At 45.3% G+C, this 15,615-nt stretch overlaps 1 protein-coding gene across 5 annotated transcripts in view; it reads left to right on the top strand.

The window, feature by feature from the left end:
• The window catches only part of ACSL6 (acyl-CoA synthetase long chain family member 6), a 60,284-nt gene that overhangs the window by 33,846 nt on the left and 10,823 nt on the right, over positions 1–15,615 (top strand). For 3 of the 5 annotated variants that reach the window (XM_055718363.1, XM_055718361.1, XM_005440667.3), the window contains exons 10-15: positions 4,828–4,901; positions 7,859–7,936; positions 10,435–10,569; positions 11,675–11,809; positions 13,353–13,448; positions 15,023–15,095. In XM_055718363.1, coding sequence (XP_055574338.1) covers positions 4,828–4,901; positions 7,859–7,936; positions 10,435–10,569; positions 11,675–11,809; positions 13,353–13,448; positions 15,023–15,095 — 591 coding nt within the window. Of the gene's footprint in view, positions 1–4,827; positions 4,902–7,723; positions 7,937–10,434; positions 10,570–11,674; positions 11,810–13,352; positions 13,449–15,022; positions 15,096–15,615 lie in introns of all 5 variants that reach the window. The other 2 variants (XM_055718360.1, XM_055718362.1) reach the window with 2 other exon arrangements.

Genomic DNA, 15,615 nt, shown 5'->3' with positions numbered 1-15,615 from the left:
CTTGAATCCCCTGGCATACACTTTGGAAGAATGATTTTCCAGTTCTCTGGAAATCTGCCCATGTTTCTGCTTCTCATTTTGCAGTGTTGTTGTGAAGAGCTTGATTGATCAGTATTTATCTTCTGCAGGTGTTAAAAAAAAAAAAAAAAAAAAAAAAAAGAGAAATGCAGGTCCACAGCTTTCCATTCTCTGTATCCTAAGCCCACTGATGTCCCCAGCACCTCTGTCCGCTCAGCAGCGTGCCCCAGCGTGCTGGTGTGTTGCCCACACCCCTGGGTCAGCCCTCGGGGGTGAGGCTGGGTAGCCCACCCTGCCGGGACTCCTGTGCCACTGGCCCCTTTTTCTTGGAGAGGAGCACAGCATTTTCCTGCCTGTTCTTAGCAGATGCAGTGATTTCCAGACCCTGATCTTCATATAGCTTGCAGGAGTTTCCTACTCTTGAGAACTCAACCTCTGTAACATCTACCAAAAAGCTACACAGGCAGGCGGCACAGATGCACAAGGCATGATTGCTTGGGAAACTGCTTTTATACTTACTGCAGGGAAGCACCATGCTCCATGGGCTGCTGGAGCAGCTCTTGTAGGTTCACCTGGGCTCTCAGGATTGCCTAACACTTGGTCCTACCCCAAAGCATCCTCAGTTTGGCCTCCACTCGTTCAGGCAAGCAGAAGATGCCTCTCGACACCAAGGGAGCTGCTCGTGCTGCTCAGCCTGCAGAGAGCAAAGCCTGCGGATTAGGCTGAGCAAGGGGGGGCATCGTCAGCTTCCACCTCTGCGGAAGACTTGTACTACAGATCAGGTAGGCAACTGCTTTATCAACTCCACGTACAAACTCAAAATGTATTAAAAAGTTTTGTTGTTTTTTTTACCTTCATGCATTGTTCTTAGTGTTGAGATCTGAGCGCTTCAGAGTACCCAAGGTTTCACTGTGTGAAAGGAGCCTGTGGCTTTGCTCTGTCCCACAGTGGGAATTCCTGAAAGGGAAAGATAGAATCCAGTGCAGGATACGGACATTGCAGCCATGTACCCTGTGAGCGCCGGCTGTGCCAGCGCAAAGTGGCCAGACACAAACGGGAATTACAGGAAACCCAAGAAGCCATGCTTGCAGATACAGCAGGGCACAGTCTGTATGGGGTTTTGAAGTGCAAAGTAATTATTTTTTCAAGTCACATTTTTGCTGATATTTTTATTTCTAAATAAGAAATTCTCAATAGAGAAGGGTTTTCGAAATTATTTTTGCAAATGCAATCATGGGCCGGTTTCTGACTTTGTGCTTTTCTTAGGAACATGCCTGAAGTTCCAGAAATAGGACAACCAGGGATCTCATTTGCTTTCTCCCATCCAAACCAGAGATTTCAAATTCTGCAAATTAACTCTCACAGAGTAATGCTTTGTGAACCACCCTCCACTCCACTCTGCTGGAGGGCTTTGCCCATCACTGTCTGGCTTTTCCAGGGGCTGCATCAACACTCTGGTCTGTTTTCCATGTGTTGTTTTGACATAAAAGGCTTGGCTTTTTGTATAGCCTACATCAGGATATTTTTAATGACTGGATTTTAGATTTTCTTCCAATAGATATGTTCTCAAGGGCTTTTTCCAATTCTGAAGGGCTCTAAATACTTTTGCATTGTGTGAAACAATCTTAGCTATAGAGTTTGTAAACTGGAAATTGTAGAATAGGAAACAATTTTAGCTGTTTATTAAAAAAAACCAAAACAACAAAACAAACAAAAACAAACGAACAAAAACAAGCAGAAATAGACTTTAATGTGTGCTTTTCTTTGGTAGGACCAGATGTCCAAATGCTTCCCTGGGGAGAAGTGAGAGGCCAGGGTGGCTGAGCTCATATGACAAGACCAGCTTTCACCGTTGTACCAAGAAACAGTCAGCACACAGAAGTGGGCCAAAGACACACAGATGTCTCCAAACCATCAGGGTACAATTTTTCATGCTGGCCATTCCAGAGAAGCAAACTATCCTTTCCTTAAGGATCCAACTGTAACCAATTGGATAAAAATTGCTTCCCAGTGGTTTCCCACAGTCTGCCAGTGGATATCCCTGAGTGCCGGAGGCTCCCAGCAGGAGGAAGGTGCTTACATCCCAAAATACTGACGGATCATGCCACCAAGTTAGTGCTGGAGCTGCTACTTGAAAGAGCCATTTAACGATGTGGAACAGGTTCCTCTGTTGCTTATGAGAACTGTCAAACCAGCCTGGCACCAAGATAAGGAGAAACTGCCATACCCGGGCTATTAACTGATGGGGATCACAGTGCGCCCGTTTCCATACGAACACACACAAGGCATGTCTTGACGAGGAAATTCAAACTTGAGAGCAGTGATACAGATCTGGCGTTGATTTTTTTTTTATATTTTTTTTTTAAAAAAAAAACAGTATCAGTGCCACCTTTTTTTCTCTTGGAGTGGTAATTCTGGGAAAGGGCTTGTAGCAAGGGGCACCTGTTTCGCTAGGTTAACTCTTGAAACAAAACTACTGAAGAAGGTTAAAAATTCCCCAGCCCAAAAAGCTGCAGCTCCCCTGTGGCAGGATGGTTTTATTCTGGATTTCTCCTGGTGAAGGCTATCCTGGCTCTAACACTGCTGCTCTGCTTTGACACCATTAACGCTGTAGCCTGTCCAGGACACTGAACCTGCTGCAGATGGGACACAGAGGAAGGAGTCAGGACATTCACGCTGCTTCCAGTGTGTCGTGGTGAGCTGAGCAGAGGTACTGAATTTGCATTAATGTCAGAGGTGGAGTAAGTAAATGAGTCTGAGGTCTCAAAGCATTTGAGAAACCTTCCAAAAGAAGTCTGAAGAGCTGCATCAAGGTGCAGGAGCCAGATCCGCTGTTTGTATAGCTGGAGGGCACAGTTTTGAATTTCCAAACCAGTACTAAGCACATCCCCTCCACCAGTGTGTGACCTGCTGGGTGCTGATGCAGAGAAACTTGTGCGATGCTGCGGGAGTATGACTACTTGTAGAGTTGCAGGGGCTAGACATGCATATTTGACTAGACACAAGTAAAATAACACGAGTAATTTCTGGGTTGTTGGCGTGTATTTACAACTGACATTAGTTTGTGGAGTTTTCTTGAGGTCTGGATCCATGTGTGCACCCAGCTGTGAAAACAGACACCTTGAAATGAAGCCTGCCTGGCTGAGCTGGTGCCTGCAAGCCTGTCTGGTACAACGTGTTAGGACAGGAGCAGTTGTGGTTGGCAAAGATGTCAGCCCTAGCTTCACCTCTGGGCTTCTGATGGCCTAAACACCCTCCTGTGCGTTGTGTTCATCTGCAAGTATTGGGAACGGAATTACTCAACGGCACCTGGAATCTCAAATACGGATTTTCACTAAAATACATTGTGTTCAAAATGTCCTGCTTCAGTGCAATAAATGTGTGCAATAATTACTACTTTTGTTTGGGGCCTTTATTTAGTTTTTTGAGAGGCTGAGTAGAAGCAATGTCAGTTGAGCTGGCAGGGCACAGGGCTCAGCACTGGAGCAGGACCTCAGCCAGGCTGTGCCACGTGGGTGCATGCCTGCACCCTAGGGCTGCCAGCCACGCAGCCGCAAACTCATCTGAATCCGAAAGGATTAAGCATATTTGCCTGTGCTGAAACTGGTTCACAAAACACCATTGCCCCTTCCTAATCTGAGGAAGCCAGAATAAAATTCTGGGTGATTTACAATTTTGCGAGGCTGTTGTATCCATCGTTGACTGTAAGAGCATGGCAAAGCCCCTGGCGCATCCCCGTGCCCTCCGTGCGGGGCTGGCAGGGGACCTGCAGGTAAAGCTCCTCTGAGCTGCTTCTGCACGGTGTGGCAGGAGCCGTGCTGCAGCAGTGTGATCGAATTAAAACAATCTGCTTAGAAACATGCTGAAGAGAGAGACTGGCTCTGTAATCTTTATTCAAGCTGAGCTACATCTTCTTTTTGGCAATAAACCCTTTGAGGGTGCTGAAAAAGGGACAGTTCCATGACAGAAGGACGTGCAGAGCCCCCATGCCAGCACTGCAAGCAGCGCGTTTCAGATGGGGCCCTTGGCTCTGGTTTTTGTGCCCGGAGGTTTCAGCCTGGGCATTTGCTGCTTAACAAACTCCCTATTTTGGTGTACAGAAAGATGTGTCCTGGTGCAAAGGGGAATTCTTGGCTCAGAAGAGAAAAGAGGGTGCAAAAGCAAATATTGACAGTGTGGAGGTGGCCACACAGGCAGCGGGTGAAACGCTGCAGGCACAGTGCCCAGCACTGGGATGTGACATGGGGGCTTTGCCGGCTCCATGATGGGTTTGGTGTGTCTCCAGGACACCTCTACACTGCTGCTGATAATATTAATGACTTTCCTTAACTGCAGTCTCAAAGAGTCTTCTTGTAACCTGATTTTCACCATGTATTACTGGTTTTCTGCATTGTTTGGGTTATCCAGTGCACTGGCTAAGTCGGAGCTCAAGAGCCTTTGAGATGGGGTTTGTTGGTATTCCAGATCGTTCTTAGTCAAGAACAGCCAGCTGGGTCAGATGGCCGTGCTTGTCAAGTGTCTCCATCTGAGTGCTCTTATAAATTGCAGTTGGGCTATTCCAGGTGGAAACTTGCTCAGAGTCTCCAATAGAAATATTAGTGTTTGTCGTATCGTTTTGTTAAATTTTGGGTATTGTAGTAAGTGCTTTTGGTGCATGTTACTGCACAGAAATGACTGCAAAAATTACATAAAATATTAAGTTCTCTTTTTTGATTTTAAAACTTAACCATTTCTTGGTTTGGTTTTTGTTAAGCTTTTGGAAATTGTCTACTGGGTCATCTTTTAAAATCACTTTTTGTCTCCTTTCAGGAAACCCCAAAGGTGCTATGCTGACTCATGGGAACGTGGTTGCTGATTTTTCAGGCTTTTTGAAAGTGACGGAGGTGAATACCCTGATCTAGAAAATGTTGCTATGTGCAGAGTGTGTGGGTTAAGGTGTGCCCCTGCATGGGCTGGGAGTATGCTCTTGCAGATAAGAGGTGAAACGTCTTTTACTCAGAGGGCCAAATCCTTGGAAATGGGAGCAAGTCTGAGCTTACAGCACTGGAGGGCATTAAATCCCCTTTCCAGCACTGGCTCCTGGGCTCTGTAGGGTGCAAAGCGCTTCAGAGGAGCGGCACTGGCTCCTGTAAATCAATTAACTCCTTTTGAAGGATTAGGAGAGCAAACAAGCCCTGCAACCAGTGCTTGAGAAAAAGAGTACAGTGTCCGCTTGTGCTCTTGGTGTCCCGTCATAACCACACAATGCCCTCATTTCTGTCAAAGCTCTCTGCATATGGAGTGTGTGTATGTATAAGAACAGGCATGTTTTTTAAAAGAACGTTTAATTTCATTGATACTAAATTATATCTCGGTTTCTGCTATACATATTTTTTAAAAAGCATAGTACTAGCCAAATACCTATATAATCGGTTTCATGCGACGTGTAAGCTTGTGTTTAGAAATGATACAGAACACAGAATTGCTTTAGTACAACATATTAAGGATTTCATACGGCTTGTACCTAACAAATATAAAGAATCAATATTTTTTTTATTTAGTGAACAGGCAATTCTATAAGGTAGCCATGTAGACACAGGACAGACAATTTGGTACCTTCTACCCCTTGCTGGTGTTATCATCGGTGCGGAAAATACTGCACTCTTACTGTCTTAATCCTTGAATTTTCTGAGATTTCCAGAACACTCCTATAAAGAAACTTGGACACATGATGTGAGAAATCCCCCTGAACTCACGTGCTCACAGCTTGCGGAGTTTTGTTGGCTTCAGAGGCAGCGCGATGCGCAAATAAAAGCTGATGCATAGATAGGTCTGAGCTTCAAAGGGCAGAAAAAAACTAATTTAGAGGGAGCTGAGGGAACTTGGCATCTTCCAGGAGTGGCCCACAGAGATGGATTTAGTGTTCGCTGATGGCAGTGGGACTCTGTTTAATCTCAAAGGTATCAGATTGAGACGTAAGTCTGGTGTAAGGGGTTGCAAATTTGATAGCTTCTGTCACCAGAGTATTGTTGGCAAGAGTGTAAATGCCCATAGCTGATCCACACAACTGGGGCAACATCTAACCACAGTAATGAAATCGAACAAGGGTGCAAAATCCTTGAAAGCAGTATAAATTAATAAAATAAAAATACCTCAAGCTGAGTAGCACTGTAGATTTGCTGTTTACATGCTCTTGTGCCAGTTTTGCTTAGTTCAGTGATTTTTATAAATAGAAATTTTTTTTAAGTGAACCTAGAGCTTTATTATAAGGGTGTTCTCCAATGCCAAGAAACTGTTTTGATTTTACATTTAACCGGACAACTGTGCCAACCTGAAATACTATTCAATGTCATCATTTTGGTCCAATTTAAAACCAAATAATTTATTGTCTAGGCACTTAAAGCAGTGGGGGAAAAAAAGAGCAGCATAGCTGGTGATGCTACTGGTTTTACATTACTGTGCTTGCAGAAAATGAGGCCAATTTGAAATGATGTATAAATAGATCTGCAGGCCCTAATGGCTTAATTCAGACCGACAGACAAAATAATATGAAACTGGATGCTGAAAATGCCCACGTGGTCAATCATGTTTGACTTTACTAGGTAATGGTTGGGAGGGCATACCCAAATCTGACTTTCCCAGCTTTAACTTCAATAAAATATTCCCCGAGGAAGAACCTCCTGTGCCTCCATCCACCGCCATGTCCCAGGTCACGGGCTATCGATTCCATCACAGCAGTGGAGATGCAAAGTGGGTATAAACTGTTAATACTGTGAGCTAATAGATTTTATACCCATTTTCCACTAACCGCTGCCCTTGGTGCAAGTTACTGGGTAATCAAGCTTTCAGTTTTTCTAATCCATAATATTATGGCAAGCCTTACCCTTGGAAATGCAGGTCGAAAGGCTATTTTCCTTCTGGGGCATGGATCAGGTAAGGCTCTTGGGGCCCTTGTTTAGCCCTGTCTGCAAGAGAGCGTTAAAACCTTGGCAAACTGAAGCCTTTGGTCACTTTTATGTTTTGAATAATTTGTCCGGCCTTCTTTTTCCCCACTGCACCTGTCTGTGGGGCAGCGATAATGCCCCTAAAATCACATTTTAATCACTTAAAATTATGAGAAACACTAACAGAAGCCATTAATTGTTGCAGCTGAAAAAAACATCATTAATTTTTCCAACATCTTCTGATTCAAATCAATGATTAACCAAAGGAAAAGAAAAAATTCTCTAGCTGTGACTCTGGGTAACGCTGTGAATCTCTGACGGGCTCTGTGCAATGTGGAAAACCGATGTGCCCGTAGAGCCCCGCTGATTCCCAGGGGCTGCTGCAGGTTTGCACCAGGATCCTGCGGTCTGCGTGCGGCTGGGTGTGCAAAGCATGGTCTCAGCACCTCGTGGTAGAAAGCAGTGGATAAAAATGGGATTCTCTGTCAGGGTGAGCCTCCGTTTCCAGCGTGAGCTGTGTGGATACGATATGCCCTCTGCCATGGAGAGGCCTCTCCATTGCCCTCTGTGTACATCTCCGTGCTCTTTACTCCTCCTGCTAACTGAGCTTCATTGACACTGTGGCTTAACGCTTCACTTTGTATGCTGCACCCTTCCTCTCTTGACAGTCTTTACCCTTTTGCTCCTCTGGTGCCATTTTTCTTTTTATTGTTTTATGACTTTCTTGTTGTCTTCCTGTCAGTGTTTCTTTCCTTTCTGTCTCCCATGCCCTTCACCTGCAGAAAGTGATCTTTCCGAGACAGGACGATGTGCTCATCTCCTTCCTGCCTCTGGCTCACATGTTTGAAAGAGTTATACAGGTAAGAAACCTGCCTGAACTGACGAGGCCTCGTGGGGCTCCTTGTGTTTTCTTCCAGAGTCAGTGGTCTCCTACTTGTGAGGATGTACACATTTCCTATTTGCCTTTAGCACACATGTTTGAGAGAATGGTACAGGTAAGGTCCTAGTGTCAGTGGGAATCACCTTTTTCCACGCGGAAAAAAAAAAAAAAATACTAAATAACCAGCGATATCTTGTAGCACTAAAAAAACTTGTACTCCAGAAGTGCCACGTGCATATCACCAGGGCCTGGTCTCTGGTCTTGGTGACATGGCCGTGAGTCCAGAGCGATTCCAGGAGAGTTTCCCAGGCTCTCCAGCTTACACTGGTGGCTCTGAGATTGGAAAACAGCCCTTCATCAACCGGCACCGTTTTGGGGGCAGCTTTTCAAAGCGCTCTAGGATCAGGTATCGGGGGAGTCAAAATAATTTCGTGATGTTTTCTCCACCAGCTAAAATCCTTTTATTGCGTAAATAACCAGATCTGCAAAAAACCTGCAGATATTGAAAAAGAGGAAACTAAGATCATGGTGTGACACACGTGATCCTCCTGGCAGGGCAGTGTACGGCAGGCAATAATGGGGAGCCAGCATCCCTTGTAATAATGGCAAATAGAAGTGCTAATGCATGCCGGCCCGTGGAACTGACCTTTTACATCTCTTTCTGAAAAGACCGGTGATGATTTGTGCTGCAGCCAGTGTGTTAGGCAAGTCAGATGGGACGATGGCCTCAGTTCTCCTGGCTTGAGAGCCTTCAAACTCAAAACTGATCCAACAGGGGAAGGTTGGATCTGGAGTCAGTTGCAGCTCTGTGCTTTCTCTGGGAGGACTGTTTCGGGCTGAAAGCATACTTTTTGAGTCAGACAAGCATCCGAATATAAGCCTCCCACTCCTTAGTAACATCTGTGCCAGAAATAATATATTCTGCCCTGTTAAAAATCTTGCAAATTGGAAGTGAAAGTCCATGAAAGATTTGGAAAATTACAGCACAGCCTTTCCTTCCTTGTAAAGCAAGTTGGTCGGTGTGCCACCACTCTTCAGGCAAACCATTTTGCAGGCAAGGAAGAATATAACTATTAAAAAGTCATCTGATAGGGGAAGGGGGTATGTGTGTGAAATTAGAAACATCTGAAATAACCTCATTGCACAGGATGTTGCCATATTGAAAGGGACAGGCCTCCAAAGGATGTTCAGGTTTATCCTCCCTGCTAAAAAAGCTCATTAATATAAAGGTATTTCTCCAAAATGCTAAAAAGTAATTTTCAAAAGCATTCTGAACGGCAAGCGCTGTTTCAGCATCCCTAGTTTTAGCCAACATTATTAGTTCCTGGAACTTACAGTCAAAATTATACAGATACATTCTTTAAAGCTAAAAATTTCTAGCAGTTAGTTTTAATTCCCAACAAGCACGCTGATTATATTTTCCCATTATTTTTTTTAATGCACGTGCAGTGTAAAACACAGGTTTGGCAGCATGATGTTCATTAAACCCACATGACATAAAATTCCTGTGGTTTCAGCTGATGGAGGCAATCTCTAACTGGATGACAGAGCAGCAAGACTGCTCCAGTTACTGTTAGAGATTGTTAGGGGTAGCACAAAAAGACTTAGGTGTCTCTTAAAGAATTTTAAACTCTTTTAGTTATCTGGGGGAGACAAGCCCACCAAAGGGAGCTGATGTTCCCGGTCTACCCCTTGCAGAGCACGCTGGCCTGGGCTCAGGAAGGCTGGCTCGGCTTCCCGCATCACAGGTGCTGTGCTGAGGACGCCTTCTCCTGCTTCCACTCTGAAAGCAGGGTAGTGATGCTGGTCCCCAAATGCTCTCCAGGGATAAACCACCAGTTTTCCCAAGTTAGTGACTAGTCCTCTGCAGGGTTACTGACTGCCAGAACTGCTGCTTCAGCTGCCAGCTGGTGCATCACAGGCAGCCTCCCCTGCCCCATCCTGCACGTCCAGGTCTGCTCTGATCCCATCTAAGTGGCCTGTTTTCTTACCAAGTACAAAACTTCTGGATCTGTTGTTTCCATAGAAGTAAAGCACCTTCTACAAAGTGGGCTTCTATTTCTGAGATACAGGCTCAGGCACTGTATTCTTAACATAGTCTATGTTGTTGAATTTAAACAAAACTAAAGTATTAACATCTAAAAATCAGCTGCTGCTCAGTATGTTTTACGGTGTTTCTTAATATGCGTTTTTATTGACAGTAGGTGCTCATGCTGTGAGCTGCTGTGGTAGGTCTGGGCTTCAGAGGAGAAGTTCAGATCCAGAATCTGACCGTAACTTGGACTTCTCCACCCCCGTGTGCAGGGATAATAAAGGGAATAATAAAGGGATAAAGGGAAATCCCTTATAAAAGCTTTTGCTTCCTTCTTCTTCCAGAAACAGTGGCAAATTTGGTGAATGCTGAATTACCAGTACTGAGAAGTGCCCAAAGCTATCCATATATTTCTATTCAGTGCAAAATTTACTGTTACTTTTATATGTATTTGTGAAGCCCTGTTTTTCCTATCTCGGAGAGCAGAATTTCAGGAAGGGCACTTCTGCGCTTGGGAGGGATGCTCTGCCGTGGGAATTAAAAGCAAAGAGGTTACATGTGTTCTTTTTTCTCCTTGTCAGTCTGTAGTTTACTGCCATGGAGGGCGAATTGGGTTCTTTCAAGGAGATATTCGTCTCTTGTCTGACGATATGAAAGCATTGCGTCCAACCATCTTCCCTGTCGTGCCACGGCTGTTAAACAGAATGTATGATAAGGTGAGTTTAATTTTATCTTTTTGTAATCATAAAGTTTATGTCCCTTTTGTACTTAGGTGACAGAATTCCCTTTGTCACAGAGATTCCCTGAGCAGATGATACTGTTCCTGCTTTGCTGCAAACATGTTCTTACCCTGCATAACTGATACAGCTGCTCCGATCTGTAGGTCTGTATTATGTTGATTTACACAGACTGCAGACATGGCTATTCATGTTAATATGAAATTCCTCTGTGTTAGCATCTCGCCCTGTTCTCACTGAAGTCACTAGTGACATTTCCAGAGATGAGGGATTTTTTTCATTACAGAAACACCAATCAAACCTGGATGCACCAGGACTTGTTGTGCCCTTCAACCAGTTCTGGAATTGGAATCTCTCTTTCTGGTGGCAATAACAGCTGAAAATCAGGAACTGCAAAAAGATTGTGAGGATTTAGGGAGTGTAAATGTGAGGTTGGCCTTTGGATCTAGAAATCTTTAAAACTAAGAGATGGTCTTGAAATGTGTTTAAGACAGGCATGTCTGGTCATCATGTTAAATCTGTTTGACCAGCTGGGAATATTTATTCCTCAGAAGATTTATCCTCAAAGATGAGCTTAAGGAAAAGCTACTGATTTACTTTTTCCCCAAGGTCAGGACCATTGGATCAGGGGTTCTGGTGCCTTATTAGAGGGATGGGCACTGGGGGTTTCTTGTTTGTGGAGGTGTAGTTCATGCTAGTGATGAAGCCAAGGTAAATGCATCCCCCACCGCCGCTTCAGCCAGCACCGATACCTGCTCTGGTGTTCAAGTTGCTCAGATGGCATGATTTCACTGAATCCTATCACAGAAATCATACAGAAATAGCAGTCATATAAATGTAGTCAAAGCCTATGCTGTCCTCCGCCCTCTTTTTGGCTCCCCAAGGAACAGCATGCACAATAGCAAATGGAGCGAAATAAACCACTCCTCCCCCCGCCCCCGCTGACGAAGCCCTAGCGTAGCCTCATGGCCCTGCACTGCTGACCCAGCTGTGCCCCGGTGGGATGTGCAGCTGCAGCTGTCAGAGCCACTGCTAACGTTTTCTCTCTCCCGGTGCCACCGCCGGCCACCCTGCGCTCCCGCAGATCTTCAGCCAGGCAGACACATCCCTCAAGCGCTGGATTCTGGAATTTGCTGCAAAACGGAAAAAGGCTGAAGTTCGAAATGGGATCATTAGAAATGACAGCTTGTGGGATAAACTTTTCTTTAATAAAATACAGGTAAGCAATTTAAGAAGTGAGTCTGAAGTCCAAGAATTGTTATTTCTTGCAGCAGTGCCTGGTTCTCCTTGAAGCCAGCGTGGGCCGCTTGCCCCATGGTGAGCTGCGGGCAGCTGCTGCTCACGAGCAAATAGAGCGAAACATTGACAAGAAAAATGAAATGGATTGTGCCATTGGGTTGTTGTTCCATTAACTTTTGCCACATTTCTTTATGCATTTATTTTTAAACACTGTGCATAAGATGCCAAAATTTCAGTTCTGTTAGGATTTTCCAGTGGGGAAGGGAGAAGCACAAGGCAGACTAAGACAGCTTTTGCCACAACACCCCCTGTTTGCAGAACAGGACCCATTTTGTGCAGCTCCCGGCTACAAGCTGTGCCCCTGTCCAGGCACCGAGCAGGGATGCGATGCAGTGCGGAGGCACATGCCCTCTGCCCAGCGCAGTTGCCCAGAAGCAGGATCGTAGCCTCCAACATCAGGGCAGCTGTCACCCCCGCCATTTATTTGGGTGCTCTGCCCTGCGGGGACTGGGCTCAGCCTGTGCCCCACGGACATGTGGCTTCTCCCGGCTCAGGCCCAGCAACGGGCAGGGGAGAGGTGGCATCAAACCTCCGCCTGTCTCCTCCCGCTGCGGGTGGAATCCAGGAAGGCGGCCATGGGAAGAGGAGTGACTGATCAAAGAGATGTTGCTCCAAAGTTTTCTGCAAATTCTCCACAGATACAATTGGATTTAGGGCGGTTTCAGCGGGGCATATTCAAAACGGCTTTTTTTCCTAGGAAAACAAGGGTGTAGAGAAAAATGCATGTGTAAATCATGGTTTAACAAGAGAGAAAGAAATCAGAATGCCCTGCTGTCTTCCACACATCTACTCAGTAAAAAAAGATAACATTGGCTTTAAACCAGGTTTTCCAGGCTCCGTACTGCTCTAGGAGGCTCTGATTACTTCGTTTTTTCAATCGGATAACTTATCTGGAGACATGCCACTTTATTTTTAACTAAAGAAACTGACTGTACTTTTCTTCCGCGGATTAGTTGTCTTCAGTGTGCAAAGATAGCAGAGTTCACACGGCGCTGCCGGGAGCACAGACGCGAGGCGAGCCAGGCTGCATATTGATTCAGGATCTGGCGAGACTGGCAGGCTCAATCAGGAGTTGTTTTCTTTTGTGCTGGGCTTTCTTTTTACTCTTAGAACAAGAAGAAGGAAATGAGGGGGGTGTGAAAGAAGTAAACTGCAACACAGGAATTGATGTAACGCCTTCCAGAAATATTTGAAGGTCATCTGCCTTAAAAAAGGGACAGCATTATTTTAGATGGCTTGGGAGCCAATTCATTAAGAACGACAAGTTGCAAATAAGCAAAAAATTTGCTTATTATTGGGCAGGAGGTTTGGGGGAAGAGCCTGTTTTTTACCCGGGGTTCCCCAGAGTCAGATGTGCTTCTTGCAGGCTGAGGCTGCCTCCCCGCAGGTCTGCAGCCTACCCAGGTTTTGCCATCCGTAGTAATTTGTGATGCTTTCTTGTGTTTTCTCCTGCTATCAAACAGGCGAGCCTGGGGGGGTGCGTTCGCATGATTGTCACCGGTGCTGCCCCCGCGTCTCCAACCGTCCTGGGCTTCCTCCGTGCAGCCCTCGGATGCCAGGTGGGCTCACCCGGCTGCCCGGGGCTGTTCACTTACTGTTAGCTGGGAAAGGCACTTGCTCGTTTGCTGATTGACTGGATACCAAGCAAGAAATGAATTCCAAATCAAATGCAAGAATAAATGCAGTTTATTCTGTTACAATACAACAAAGGAAAATAGCATGCAATATGATAAAAGGAAATAGCACTCATTATTATGCACAGTATGATAAAAGAGCGATAAAGGTGAAGCATCAAATCATTCCTGCAAAGCGTTAGAGACTAGGGAAAGGATCCATCACCAATTACCACCTTAACATCACCCAGGCCCGCACTTGGGCTGGGAGCCCCATTGCAGCCAGTGCCAGGAGTCTCTGGGAACTGGGAAATTCCTGTGTGGTGCGTCCGCCTGTGGGTGAGGCTTCTGCCCAGTCCCAAAGCTTGCCTGCCTTTATACTCGGTGAAAAACAAAAATAGTTTATGCACCTTAGTGTATGTAAACTTTTAAGTTTAGGCTAAGTGCAGGCGCGCACTCTCTCATGAACTCCATAAGGCTCACACATGCCGGGGATGTTGGGCAGATGCACGAGTGTGGTGGAGTCACCACCACGACACAGCCACATGCAAAATTTATTGTTGGGATGGTCCTGATCATATCTTGCTCGTGCAGGGGGCTCAGGACAAATCCCACCTGCTCATCACAGTTGTCCTTGAGCTCCCCGAGCTCACTGTCTGAGTGAAGCGATTTCTAATTACAAAGACTTTTTCATTAGCAGTAATCAATTCAATCCATTTTCACCACACCTGCATTTAAGCAAGGAGAAGGGTTAGAACCTCAGAACTGCACTTAGGACGGCTTTGCCAGGACTGATGCAGCAGCAAGCTGCAGGGCTCGGGGCAGAGCCAGTGCCCCGCTGTCCCCGGGGCTGCCGCAGCTGTGGGGCTGGAGGGGGGGCGGCCAGCGGCCCTGGGGAGGGGGCAGCAGGCAAGGGCTGCTTTCGCTGCTGGCAGCTGCCAAAAAAAGCGCATAGACTCATCCCACCTGCCACTCAGCACTTAACTGAGTATGTGCAATTAAAAGTGCTTGCGCGTGTGCTAGGAACTTTGTTACACATGTTTTATTCTATATATAAATGGAGAAAGATAATCTTCAGATGGCAATTTAACCCACTTAAGATGTCCACTGCGTTATTTCTCTTTGACTACAAAGCCCAGGGCAATGAAAAGGCCTCATTCAAGAGCCTAAAATTAGGCAAAAAAATATTTAAAAGTTATATTTTCAAAATGTCCCACAAAAATACCTTTCCCCCCACTTTTGCTTCCATAGAGTAACATATTTCTTGACTCAAAAGCTAAGTGCTGAACTTGTCTTCTCACTTTTTTCAGCTCTGCAGAGCCATGGTCATTCATAGCCAGGTACATGACATTTTCTGCGCAGGAAGAGCTGGGGACGCGTCCCTGGGTTAGATGTGCTCCGTGCCCTGCAGCTGGCAGGGTTAGCTCACAGGACTGTGCAACAGAAGGCGATTCTTAGAATTTTGTTCTGTAATAGTGAAATCATCTGTGGTGTTCTAAAAATACCTGTTTCTTTGTCAGGTTTATGAAGGCTATGGCCAAACAGAATGCACAGCTGGATGCACCTTTACAACTCCAGGTGACTGGACATCAGGTAATTATTTTCTTCCAACATTTCCAAAAAAAAAAAAGAAACGTGCATTTCTTTAGAAAATCCAGGGTGTTACACAACATTCACCAGTATGTAATTAATCTTCAGAAAATGTAAAGTTCCTGAAAGTGTCGCTAGTCCAGAATAAATACACAGGGATCAGATGCTGGGCACCTGTGCCTCGGGAGATTTGGAACTGGTCGTTGAGCTGTTATTTGTGATACTCTCATCCCTGCACTCCTGGTGCTGTGAGTCCTCTCTAGAACACTGGAGGTGAATTTAAAACAACATTTGTTAGAATGAAATGCCAGAACAAAGAAAAGATGGATACATTCATGTACTTAGTGAGCAAACACAGGCTTTGAATACAGATCCACCGCTACTCCATACTTCATATGTTTCAGGGCTTTCAAAACTCTGGAACCTTGACAAAATCAGATAAAAATTAGCACTAAGCAAGACTCACATAACACATACAAGTACTGCAGCTGAATTTCTTGTTAATATAATTCATCAGTATTTA

This window comes from Falco cherrug, chromosome 8, assembly GCF_023634085.1.
Source record: "Falco cherrug isolate bFalChe1 chromosome 8, bFalChe1.pri, whole genome shotgun sequence".
In the NCBI taxonomy this organism is placed as follows: domain Eukaryota; kingdom Metazoa; phylum Chordata; class Aves; order Falconiformes; family Falconidae; genus Falco; species Falco cherrug.
The sequence above is the reverse complement of the archived record's forward strand: the minus strand, read 5'-3'. Positions and strand labels throughout refer to the sequence as shown.